Raw genomic sequence first — 12,748 nt, 5'->3', positions numbered from 1 at the left:
GAGGACCCATGCCAAATCTCGTCAGTCTCCTGATTGGGAATAGGTTTTATTGTGCCTTCTTCGCGACTGTCTTGGTGTGCTTGGACCATGTTAGTTTGTTGGTGATGTGGACACCAAGGAACTTGAAGCTCTCAACCTGCTCCACTAAAGTCCTGTCAATGAGAATGGGAACGTGATCAGTCCTCCTTTTCATGTAGTCCACGGTCATCTCCTTTGTCTTGATCACGTTGAGGGAGAGGTTGTTGTCCTGGCATCACACGGCCAGGTCTCTGACCTCTTCCCTATAGGCTGTCTCATCGTTGTCGGTAACCAGAGACTAGGGCTGACTGGTAGACCCTACAGGAGGATTGGATGTCTAGGAACTTCTAAGTTCTATCACATCCGCAACACCATCTTTGCCTTCACACCACAGGTAGATACAGTACCATTTTGTGTGTGTGTACTTCTTACCTTTTCACTGTTGTCTGCTAACTTAATGATGGTGTTGGAGTCATGCCTGGCCGTGAAGTAATGAGTTGACAGGGAGTACAGGAGTGGACTGAGCACGCAGCCCTGAGGGGCCCCCGTGTTGAGGATCAGCGTGGCGATGTGTTGTTACCTAGCCTTACCACCTGGGGTCGGCCCGTCAGGAAGTCCAGGATCCAGTTGCAGAGGGAGGTGTTTAGTCCCAGGGTCCTTAGCTTATTGATGAGCTTTGAGGGCACTTTGGTGTTGAATGCTGAGCTGTAGTCAATGAATAGCATTCTCACATAGGTGTTCCTTTTGTCCAGGTGGAAAGGGCAGTGTGGAGTGCAGTAGAGATTGCATCATCTGTGGATCTGTTGGTGCGGTATGCAAATTGGAGTGGGTCTAGGGTTTCTGGGATGATGGTGTTGATGTGAGCCATGACCAGCCTTTCAAAGCACTTCATGGGCACAGATGTGAGTGCTACGGATCGGTAGTCATTTAGGGAGGTTACCTTAGTGTTCTTGGGCACAGCCACTATGGTGGTCTGCTTGAATCATGTTTTGTATTACAGACCCAGACAGGGAGAGGTTTAAAATGTCAGTGAAGACACTTGCTAGTTGGTCAGCGCATACTCGGAGTACACGTCCTGGTAATCCGTCTGGCCCTGCGGCCTTGTGAATGTTTGATCTGTCTAAAGGTCTTACTCTCATCGATCTGTACTCTTCCTCTTCCCCAGGACGTAACCAGAGACTGGGGCTGACTGGTAGACCCTACAGGAGGATTGGATGTCTAGGAACTTCAAAGTTCTATGTCATCCGCAACACCATCTTTGCCTTCACGCCACAGGTAGATACAGTACAGGACAAATGTTGTGTGTATTTCTTACCTTTTCAGGACCCCCATGTCCTATCATTTCACCTGAATGTCCTGACAAGGTAGGAAAACAACAACTTTTTTGACAAGTCAGGTTGTTTTTCATGTCCTGAATTTGTTCAAATGCTATTTTAAGGGAAAAAAATGTTTGACCATTAAGAGTTATTTTGTCCTTAACACTGAACCTAACTCTACTCCTAATCCTTAATCCTAACTTTAACCCTAAAGGTGTGTAAAACCTGAAGCTACCGAAACTATTGCTCATGGTGAACCAGAACAATGAATATAAACTCTATTGTAAGACCTGATCACCTGTAGCATGTAGTCTTTCTACCTACCTATAGCATGTAGTCTTTCTACCTACCTATAGCATGTAGTCTTTCTACCTACCTATAGCATGTAGTCTTTCTACCTACCTATAGCATGTAGTCTGTCTACCTTTAGCATATAGTCTGTCTACCTATAGCATGTAGTCTGTCTACCTATAGCATGTAGTCTGTCTACCTATAGCATGTAGTCTGTCTACCTATAGCATGTAGTCTTTCTACCTACCTATAGCATGTAGTCTTTCTACCTACCTATAGCATGTAGTCTTTCTACCTACCTATAGCATGTAGTCTTTCTGTCTACCTATAGCATGTAGTCTTTCTGTCTACCTATAGCATGTAGTCTTTCTGTCTACCTATAGCATGTAGTCTTTCTGTCTACCTATAGCATGTAGTCTGTCTACCTATAGCATGTAGTCTGTCTACCTATAGCATGTAGTCTGTCTACCTATAGCATGTAGTCTGCCTACCTATAATATGTAGTCTTGCTATAGCCAAATGTAGGCTAGCTATAGCATGTCGCCTAGCTATAGTATAGCATGTCCCCTAGCTATAGCATAGCATGTCCCCTAGCTATAGCATAGCATGTCGCCTAGCTATAGCATAGCATGTCGCCCAGCTATAGCATAGCTTGTCGCCCAGCTATAGCATAGCATGTCGCCTAGCTATAGCATAGCATGTCGCCTAGCTATAGCATGTCGCCTAGCTATAGCATAGCATGTCGCCTAGCTATAGCATAGCATGTCGCCTAGCTATAGCATAGCATGTCGCCTAGCTATAGCATAGCATGTCGCCTAGCTATAGCATAGCATGTCGCCTAGCTATAGCATAGCATGTCGCCTAGCTATAGCATAGCATGTCGCCTAGCTATAGCATAGCATGTCGCCTAGCTATAGCATAGCATGTCGCCTAGCTATAGCATAGCATGTCGCCTAGCTATAGCATGTCGCCTAGCTATAGCATAGCATGTCGCCTAGCCATTGCATAGCATGTCGCCTAGCTATAGCATGTAGCCTACCTATAGCCAAATGAGTGTAGTATTTTCCGGCTGTAGCTTAGGCTACTTTTATTCTGGTAAAACACCATTTTCAACTGCACATTTCATAATATTACCTAACAAATTACATCGGTTGTCATTCAACCTATTAAGCCTAATATTTCGCAAGACATTTTACAAACATTTGAATGCTGAAGGTGACGCACAGATGTGCCAGATCAGGAATAGGCCTCCCTCTCGTAGGTCAGCGAGAGGAGCTGTACACAGAGCACACTTTGACTCGGGCTACTGATATTACCTGGGGTTGTTAGGAAAGAAAAATGATTTGTCGATCAATGACTGTCAACCCAATTACATTCGTAGTTCGACGCTGAAGTAGAGGACACAGTTGTCACAAGATGAAGGGTATTTTCGGAAGGTAGAAAGTCATTTAAGCGAAACATTTTAGTGAACCGGCAATTCGTAATGTTTTGAATCGATTTTCTGACCAATGCATGGTTACATTAGTGGTCCTGTCGACCGATGCACACACAACTTTTAACATAACTTTTGAACTGGGGACTGATGAGTGTCCTTACATCCCTAATGACTTTCTAGGATCATTTCATCGTTCAAATGCTCCTTTATTTGGATATCACTTTAGACAGTAGCTACTGAATGTCCTGGGAAGAGAGGGATAATTACTAGTCTTTTTTACTCACTCACTCACTCACTCACTCTCTCTCTCTCTCTCTCTCTCTCCCTCTCTCCCTCCCTCCAGTTCATAGATCACCAGCAGTTCTACTTGGCGTTGGACAACCAGATGATTGTTGATATGCTCCGTACAGACCTGTCCTACCTCTCCTCTCGATGGAGGATGACTGGAAGACCCACTGTCACCTTTCCTATCTCTCAGACCATGCTCAGTGAGTCACACAGCAGGGAAAGTGTGTGTGTGTGTGTGTGTGTGTGTGTGTGTGTGTGTGTTAGCTCATTGTCCCTGTACATTTCAGCTGAAGACCACTCTGACTTGGACCCTGCGGTTCTGGCCACTCTGAAGAAGCTACAGGATGGATACTATGGAGGAGCAAGGTGAGGGCTCCTTATTCATTTGTTTGAAGAAATGGAAGGAACAATAACATTCATTCATTTTCCGTTTTTGTTTAATCGTTCAATCTTTTGATCATTCATGCATTTAACCATTCATACATTTTTTCTGAAATCACTTGGTCATACACACACACACACATTTACTCACTTAGTACCTTCCCTCACTCAGACATTGATCCATTCATTTTTCTCCCTCCAGGATCCAGACGGGGAAGCTCTCTGAGTTCCTGACCACTTCCTGTTTTGCCAAACTCAGCTTCCTGGATGCCAGTAAGCATGCGGGTGGCATGGGCCAGCAACAAGACGATGATGATGATGATGACGACTATGGATGCTTTGCTGAGCATGGCTTGACCTTCCATGGAGGTAAGAAAGGGAGGGGGAAGGAGGATGGGGAGTGACAGAGGTATTTTATTAGGATCCCCATTAGCTGTTGCAAAAGCAGCAACTACTCTTCCTGGGGTCCACACAAAACATGACACATGACATAATGCAGAACATCAATAGACAAGAACAAATCAAAGGCAGAACTACATACATTTAAAAAAAGGCCTACATATCAATACATTCACACAAACTATCGAGGTCAAATAGGGGAGAGGCGTTGTGTTGCTTTATCTGTTTTTTTGAGACCAGGTTTGCTGTTTATTTGAGCAATATGAGATGGAAGGAAGTTCCATACAATAAAGGCTCTATATAATACTGTACGCTCCCTAGAATTTGTTCTGGATTTGGGAACTGTGAAAAGACCCCTGGTGGGGTAAGTGTGTGTGTGTAAGTTGACTATGCAAACAATTTAGGATTTTCAATGTTTCAAACAATTTATGGATTTTACAATGAAACAAAACGTAAAAGTTTGGACAATTATTAGAAAACTAAGCCTGATGCAGTCAAGATTAGTCTCTCAGGACTCAACTGGACAATAATCAAGAGCCTAGAGCCTGCAGGAGACACGACTGGACAATAATCAAGATGTAATAGAGCCTGCAGGACTTTGGACAATAATCAGACCCTCTGATTACAATGAAGAGCTAGAAATGTGGACAATAATCAAGATTAGCTAGAGCCTGCAGGTTGACCACACGACTGGGACTAAACTAGGCTGCGAGCAAGACTAGAGCCTCTTTCCTGCAGGACTTGACCACGACTGGACAATAATCAAGATTAGACAACTAACTAGACTGGACAATAATCAAGACTTAAACTAGAGCCTGCAGGACTTGACCACACGACTGGACAATAATCAAGATTAGACTAAACTAGAGCCTGCAGGACTTGACCACACGACTGGACAATAATCAAGATTAATAAACTAGAGCCTGCAGGACTTGACCACACGACTGGACAATAATCTAGACTAAACTAGAGCCTGCAGGACTTGACCACACGACTGGACAATAATCAAGACTAGACTAAACTAGAGCCTGCAGGACTTGACCACACGACTGGACAATAATCAAGACTAGACTAAACTAGAGCCTGCAGGACTTGACCACACGACTGGACAATAATCAAGATTAGACTAAACTAGAGCCTGCAGGACTTGACCACACGACTGGATAATTAGACTAAACTAGAGCCTGCAGGACTTGACCACGACTGGACAATAATCAAGAGCCTAGACTAAACAATAATCAAGAGCCTGCAGGACTTGACCACACGACTGGACAATAATCAAGACTAGACTAAACTAGAGCCTGCAGGACTTGACCACACGACTGGACAATAATCAAGATTAGACTAAACTAGAGCCTGCAGGACTTGACCACACGACTGGACAATAATCAAGACTAGACTAAACTAGAGCCTGCAGGACTTGACCACACGACTGGACAATGATCAAGACTAGACTAAATAGATCAAGACTAGACTAACTAGACTAACTTGACCACACTAGAGCCTGCAGGACTTGACCACACGACTGGACAATAATCAAGACTAGACTAAACTAGAGCCTGCAGGACTTGCATTTTGGAGTGTGGTGTCAAAAAAGCGGAGCATCTCTTCAATACGGACAGACCTCTCCCCGTCTTTACGACCATTGAATCTACAGTTGAAGTCAGAAGTTTACATACACTTAGGTTGGAGTCATTAAAACTTGTTTTTCAACCACTCCACAAATTTCTTGTTAACAAACTATAGTTTTGGCAAGTCGGTCAGGACATCTACTTTGTGCATGACACAAGTCATTTTTCCAACAATTGTTTACAGACAGATTATTTCACTTATAATTCACTGTATCACAATTCCAGTGGGTTACATACACCAAGTTGACTGTGGCTTTAAACAGCTTGAAAAATTCTGGAAAATGATGTCATGGCTTTAGAAGCTTCTGATAGGCTAATTGACATCATTTGACTCAATTGGAGGTGTACCTATGGATGTATTTGAAGGCCTAACTTCGACTCACTGCCTCTTTGCTTGACATCATGGGAAAATCAAAAGAAATCAGCCAAGACCTCAGAAAAAAAATTGTAGATCTCCACAAGTCTGGTTCATCCTTGGTAGGAATTTCCAAATGCCTGAAGGTACCACGTTCATCTGTACAAACAATAGCACGCAAGTATAATTAAGGAGACGCGTTCTGTCTGCTCGAGATGAACGTACTTTGGTTCAAAAAGTGCAAATCAATCCCAGAACAACAGCAAAGGACCTTGTGAAGATGCTGGAGGAAACGGGTACAAAATATCTATGTCCACAGTCAAACGAGTCCTATATCGACTTAACTTGAAAGGCCGCTCAGCAAGGAAGAAGCCATTGCTCCAAATCCTTCATAAAAAAAACGGTTTGCAACTCCACATGATCATACTTTTTCAAGAAATGTCCTCTGGTCTGATGAAACAAAATAGAACTGTTTGACCATAATGACCATCATTATGTTTGGAGGAAAAAGGGGAGGCTTGCATGCTGAAGAACACCATCCCAACCGTGAAGCACGGGGGTGACAGCATCATGTTGTGCTTTGCTGCAGGAGGGACTGGTGCACTTTACAAAATAGATGGCTTCATGAGGGAGGAAAAATGTTGAGGACAAATTGAAGCAACATTTCAAGACATCAGTAAGGAAGATAAAGTTTGATTACCAAATACTAATTGAGTGTATGTAAACTTCCGATCCACTGGGAAAGTGATGAAAGAAATAAAAACTGAAATAAATCATTCTCTCTACTATTATTCTGACATTTTACATTCTTAAAATAATGTGGAGATACTAACTGACCGAAGACGGGGAATTTTTACTAAGGTGAATGTAAACTTCAGACTTCAACTTGATATGTTTTGACCATGACAGTTTTCAATCTAAGGTAACGGCAAGTAATTTAGTCTCCTCAACTTGTTCAACAGCCACACCATTCATTACCAGATTCAGCTGACGTCTGGAACTTAAGAAATAATTTGTACCAAATACAATGCCCTTAGTTTTAGAGATGTTCAGGACCAGTTTATTCCAAAACAGACTGCAACTCTTTGTTAAAATTTCAGTGACTTCATTACCTGTGGTTGCTGACGTGTATGTGGTTGAATCATCATCATACATGGACACACAGGCTTTGTTTAATGCCAGTGGCAGGTCATTGGTAAAAAATAGAGAAGAGTAGAGGGCCTAGGGAGTTGCCTTGCGGTACACCACACTTTACATGTTTGACATTAGTGAAGCTTCCATTATAGAAAACCCTTTGAGTTCTATTAGATAGATTGCTCTGAATCCATGATATTGCTGAGGTTGCAGAGGTTTTCAACAACAGGTTATGGTCAGTAATATCAAAGGCTGCACTGAAATCTAACCGTACAGCTCCCACAATCTTCTTATTATCATTTGTGTCAGTGCAGTACATTTTGAGTGCCTTTCTCTAAAAGCATGCTGAAAGTCTGTTGTTAATTTGTTTACAGTGAAATAGCATTGTATTTGGTCAAACACAATTTTTTCAAACAGTTTGCTAAGAGCTGGCAGCAAGCTTATAGGTCTGCTGTTAGAACCAGTTAAGGCCACTTTACCACTCTTGGATAGCGGAATTAATTCCCTCCAGGCCTGAGGACAAAGCCTTTCCTCGAGCCACAGATTAAAAATATGACAGATCAGTGGCTATAGAGTTCGCTACCATCCTCAGTAGCTTTCCATCGGCTGTCAATGCAGGAGTTTTGTCATTATTGATCGATAACAATAATTTTTCCACCTCTCCCACACTAACTTTATAAAATTCAAACTTGCAAAGCCCTTAGCTGTGTGTGTCTCTCTCGTCTCGCTCCTTCTACTCCCTTTCAACTCTCCCCTCCTCCTTTCTCCCCCTCCCTCTCTAGACGCTGATGATCTAGCCCAGTACCTGGACCAGTTGTTGACCACAGCGAACCCCAGCAGAGGGCCAAAGGTCAGGGTTATTGATTAGTAAATACACCATTTTTTTTTACATATACATTTTCTCACAAAGTGTGTGTGTGTGTGTGTGTGTGTGTGTGTGTGTGTGTGTGTGTGTGTGTGTGTGTGTGTGTGTGTGTGTGTGTATAAGGCCAGGTTTCCCAGACACAGATTAAGCCTGATCCTGGACTATAAACCAATTTAAATTGAGATTCTCCAATTAGCTTATTTTTTGTTGCCCAGTACGAGGATTCATCTAGATCTGAGAAACTGACCCCATATATATATGCACGCACACACATACATATATATATATATATAAGGCCAGGTTTGGGAATTAGGATTAATCTAGATCTGAGAAACTGACCCCATATATATATATATATACATACACACACACACACACACAGGTCTGTCAGCAGGGAGCGGACTGTAGAGCCATACATACATACATACATACGGGAAACCTGGCCTTAATCTAACCAATACTCTTGTCCCATGTCTTTTCTGGATGATTATTTTGGGTTATAGGTCAGAGGTGACTCTGGAGGGCTGGACAGGTTCAAAGCAGCAGCCACGAAGACCAAGGAAATGGTGTCTCTGATGCACAAGGCTAAGGAACTCCACCTACACAGTGAGGAACTTTTTAAGGGTGTCCAACTCAGGCACAGTGTCTGCAGGTTGTTGCTCCTCCCTTGCACCTGTTCGATCAAGGTCATTGAACAGATCTCTCTTTTTACCCCCATCTCTCTCTCCCCCCCTCCTCTCTGTTGCTCTCTCGCCTCCTCCCCCTCCTCTCTGTTGCTCTCTCCCCTCCTCCCCCCTCCTCTCTGTTGCTCTCTCCCCTCCTCCCCCCTCCTCTCTATTGCTCTCTCCCCTCCCCCCCCCCCTCCTCTCTGTTGCTCTCTCCCCTCCCCCTCCTCTCTGTCGCTCTCCCCTCCTCCCCTCTCCTCTCTGTTGCTCTCCCCTCCTCCCTCTGTCGCTCTCTCTCCCCCTCTATCGCTGTCTCCCCTCTTACCCCCTCTTCTCTGTCGCTCTCTCTCCTCCTCCCTCTGTCGCTTTCTCTACCCTCCGCTCTCCTCTCTGTCGCTCTCTACCCCCCCCCTCTCTTCCAGATGCCCACTTGTATCTCCCCACCAAGCTCTTCCGTTCCCCTCAGCCCTCCCTCCACCTCACCCTCACAGATTCCTCTGCGCCTCACACCAGTCAGGTAGGGGTGTGTGTGTGATTGCATGCACATGTGAACACATTTAACATTTTCTCAAGCCTTATACTAAAAGACTACTCTCTCACTTTCTCTCTCTCTCTCTCCTCCACCTCTCTCTACAGTTTCCTCAGGTAGTAGTGACCACAGAGTGTAACCTGCCCAGAGATGCCAGTGGTGATATAGACTACACTAGTCTGGTCCAGCTCCTCAGAGACACCCACAGTCTACCAGACCAGGCGGACATACTGTACATCCTCTTCAAAGACAAGTCAGATTCTGTCTGTCTGTCTGTCTGTGTGTCTGTGTGTCTGTGTGTCTGTGTGTCTGTGTGTCTGTGTGTCTGCGTGTCTGCGTGTCTGTCTGTCTGTCTGTCTGTGTGTGTCTGCGTGTCTCTCTGTCTGTCTGCGTGTCTCTCTGTCTGTCTGCGTGTCTGTCTGTCTGTCTGCGTGTCTGTCTGTGTCTGTCTGTGTCTGTCTGTGTCTGTCTGTGTCTGTCTGTGTCTGTCTGTCTGTCTGTCTGTCTGTCTGTGTGTCTGTGTGTCTGTGTGTCTGTGTGTGTCTGCGTGTCTGCGTGTCTCTCTGTCTGCGTGTCTCTCTGTCTGTCTGTCTGCGTGTCTCTCTGTCTGTCTGTGTCTGTCTGTGTGTCTGTCTGTCTGTCTGTGTGTCTGTCTGCGTGTCTCTCTGTCTGTCTGTCTGCGTGTCTCTCTGTCTGTCTGTCTGCGTGTCTGTCTGTCTGTCTGTCTGTCTGCGTGTCTCTGTCTGTCTGTGTCTGTCTGTCTGTCTGTCTGTCTGTGTGTGTGTCTGCGTGTCTGCGTGTCTCTCTGTCTGCGTGTCTCTCTGTCTGCGTGTCTGTCTGTCTGTCTGTCTGCGTGTCTGTCTGTCTGTCTGCGTGTCTCTCTGTGTCTCTCTGTGTCTGTCTGTGTCTGTCTGTCTGTCTGCGTGTCTCTCTGTCTGTCTGTGTCTGTCTGTCTGTGTCTGTCTGTCTGTCTGTCTGTCTGTCTGTCTGTCTGTCTGTGTCTGTCTGTCTGTCTGCGTGTGTCTGTCTCTGTGTCTCTCTCTGTCTGTGTCTGTCTGTCTGCGTGTGTCTGTCTCTGTGTCTCTCTGTCTGTCTGCGTGTCTCTGTGTGCGTGTCTCTGTGTGTGTGTGTGTGTGTGTGTCTCTGTCCACTAGGGGTATGGAGTGGGACACCAGGCTACATGGTAAGGCTCTACAGTCCGCTCCCTGCTGACAGACCTGTCTGTGTGTGTGTGTGTGTGTGTGTGTGTGTGTGTGTGTCTGTCCACTAGGGGTATGGAGTGGGACACCAGGCTACATGGTAAAGGCTCTACAGTCCGCTCCCTGCTGACAGACCTGTGTGTGTGTCTCTGTCCACTAGGGGTATGGAGTGGGACACCAGGCTACATGGTAAAGGCTCTACAGTCCGCTCCCTGCTGACAGACCTGTATGTGAAGGCAGGAGATCTCAAACACTGGGGACTCATACGCATGATCTCTGGAATACTGAGGAAGAAAGTAGAGGAACTCGACTGGGTAAATATACAAACACCTATTATGATTGGTTACTAGGGGTTAGCAGGCCTGTTTTGATTGGTTGACTAGTGTGTGTACTTGTTTTTGATTGGTTTCTGTGGCTCAGCAGGACTGTTTGTGATTGGTTGCTAGGTGTCAGCAATGGCCTGTTATGATTGGTTGATGAGGACAGATCTGTTTTTGATTGGTTGATGAACGTATACTTGTTTTTGATTAGTTGCTGTGTGTCCCCAGGCTTGCTCTGATTTGTTGGCCCACCAGAAGCACCTGACTGTGGGTCTGCCTCCAGAACCTCGGGAGAAGACCATCACAGCGTCAGTTTACTTTCCTAATTCCTGCTTCCTAAATGGCACCAGGTTCCCTTTGTAGGGCACCAGGTTCCCTTTGTAGGGCACCAGGTTCCCTTTGTAGGGCACTACTTTTGACCAGAGACTCTGAGTGATGCATATTGTCCAGGGCTCCCCTTGAAAAATACCAGTAGATATATGTTGGTTAAATATATAAAAAATATACATGGTTGTGATGGTCTCTCTCTGTATCCCTTCACCTCTCTCTTTCTTTCTTATTATATCCTCTCTCTCTCGGCATTCCTTCATCTATCTCTCTTTCCTACTTTCTCTCTCTCTATCCCTTCATCTCTCTCCATCTCTCTGTCTCTCAGACCCATCCCTCCAGACAAGCTGGCCATGCTGATAGATGAAGCTAGTGAGAACAACATCACTATAGCCATCCTCACACAGGTACAAAGGCACACAGTCTGTAAGCTCACTCGTTTGGGCAAGCGTTCCTTTTCAAACTACCTCTGTCTCTCTCTCTCTCTTGCGGTTGTGTGTGTGTATTTAACAGGAGATCATGGTGTACCTGGCGATGAACATGCGTACCCAACCCAGCCTGTTCAGTGAGATGTACAGGCTGCGTATCGGACTCATCATCCAGGTGATGGCCACTGAGCTGGCACAGTCTCTCAACTGCTCAGGTAATAGGTCATATTGATAGTAGCAGTAAGTTGAACCCAGAGGCTGGCACAGTCTCTCAACTGCTCAGGTCACAATGACTAGAAAAGGACATTCCCTAAAATGTTTGTATTATTTTTGACCCTACAGTGAAGTAGGAAGTAGTGTCAAACATCCTGTAACCAATTCAATACAAGTAGTATTTCTTTATGTGAAAAGTGACTTTTGAAATTGTGTGTGGCGTGCGTGTGTCGCGGGCGTGTGTGTGTGGCGTGTGTGTGTGTGGCGTGCGTGGCGTGCGTGCGTGGCGTGCGTGCGTGGCGTGCGTGCGTGGCATGCGTGGCGTGCGTGCGTGGCATGCGTGCGTGGCGTGCGTGTGTGGCGGGCGTGTGTGTGTGGCGTGCGTGTGTGGCGTGCGTGTGTGGCGTGCGTGTGTGGCGGGCGTGTGTGTGTGTGGCGTGCGTTCGTGGCGGGCGTGTGTGTGTGGCGTGCGTGTGTGGCGGGCGTGTGTGGCGGGCGTGCGTGCGTGGCGTGCGTGTGTGGCGGGCGTGTGTGCGTGGCGTGCGTGCGTGGCGTGGCGTGCGTGCGTGTGTGGCGGGCGTGCGTGGCGTGCGTGGCGTGGCGTGCGTGGCGTGGCGTGCGTGTGGGCCCTGTAGGAGAGGAGGCTACAGAGAGTCTGATGAGTCTGAGTCCGTCAGAATTAAAGATCCTGCTGCATCACATCCTCAGTGGGAAAGAGTTTGGAGTGCAGAAGAGCGGTATGAAGCCTCTATGAACTGTTATAACATCCCTATGAACATCTTTATGAACAGTTATTAGATTGCCATGAACTCATATTTTACATGTAATATACTATACACACATATTATGACATCCTTATATGTGGTATCCTATGTTTGTTCTGTGTGTTCCAGTGCGTTCTGTAGACGCAGGTGCCAGTCCGGCCATCTCTATCCACGAGGTGGGCAATGTGGG

General features: G+C 45.8%; 1 protein-coding gene across 1 annotated transcript in view; it reads left to right on the top strand.

Moving 5' to 3' along the window:
- The window catches only part of phka1a (phosphorylase kinase, alpha 1a (muscle)), a 62,038-nt gene that overhangs the window by 36,913 nt on the left and 12,377 nt on the right, over positions 1-12,748 (top strand). Inside the window, exons 15-28 of the mRNA XM_064931102.1 lie at positions 1,184-1,293; positions 3,404-3,548; positions 3,636-3,714; positions 3,932-4,098; positions 8,031-8,098; positions 8,617-8,719; positions 9,201-9,295; positions 9,415-9,560; positions 10,667-10,820; positions 11,055-11,134; positions 11,482-11,560; positions 11,667-11,796; positions 12,430-12,531; positions 12,688-12,748. The exon at positions 12,688-12,748 is cut by the window's right edge and continues 59 nt beyond it. Coding sequence (XP_064787174.1) covers positions 1,184-1,293; positions 3,404-3,548; positions 3,636-3,714; positions 3,932-4,098; positions 8,031-8,098; positions 8,617-8,719; positions 9,201-9,295; positions 9,415-9,560; positions 10,667-10,820; positions 11,055-11,134; positions 11,482-11,560; positions 11,667-11,796; positions 12,430-12,531; positions 12,688-12,748 — 1,519 coding nt within the window. The remainder of the gene's footprint in view (positions 1-1,183; positions 1,294-3,403; positions 3,549-3,635; positions 3,715-3,931; positions 4,099-8,030; positions 8,099-8,616; positions 8,720-9,200; positions 9,296-9,414; positions 9,561-10,666; positions 10,821-11,054; positions 11,135-11,481; positions 11,561-11,666; positions 11,797-12,429; positions 12,532-12,687) is intronic.

Source organism: Oncorhynchus masou, chromosome 23, assembly GCF_036934945.1.
Source record: "Oncorhynchus masou masou isolate Uvic2021 chromosome 23, UVic_Omas_1.1, whole genome shotgun sequence".
Classification (NCBI taxonomy): domain Eukaryota; kingdom Metazoa; phylum Chordata; class Actinopteri; order Salmoniformes; family Salmonidae; genus Oncorhynchus; species Oncorhynchus masou.
Note: the sequence above shows the minus strand (reverse complement) of the source record. Positions and strands in the feature narration are given on the sequence as shown.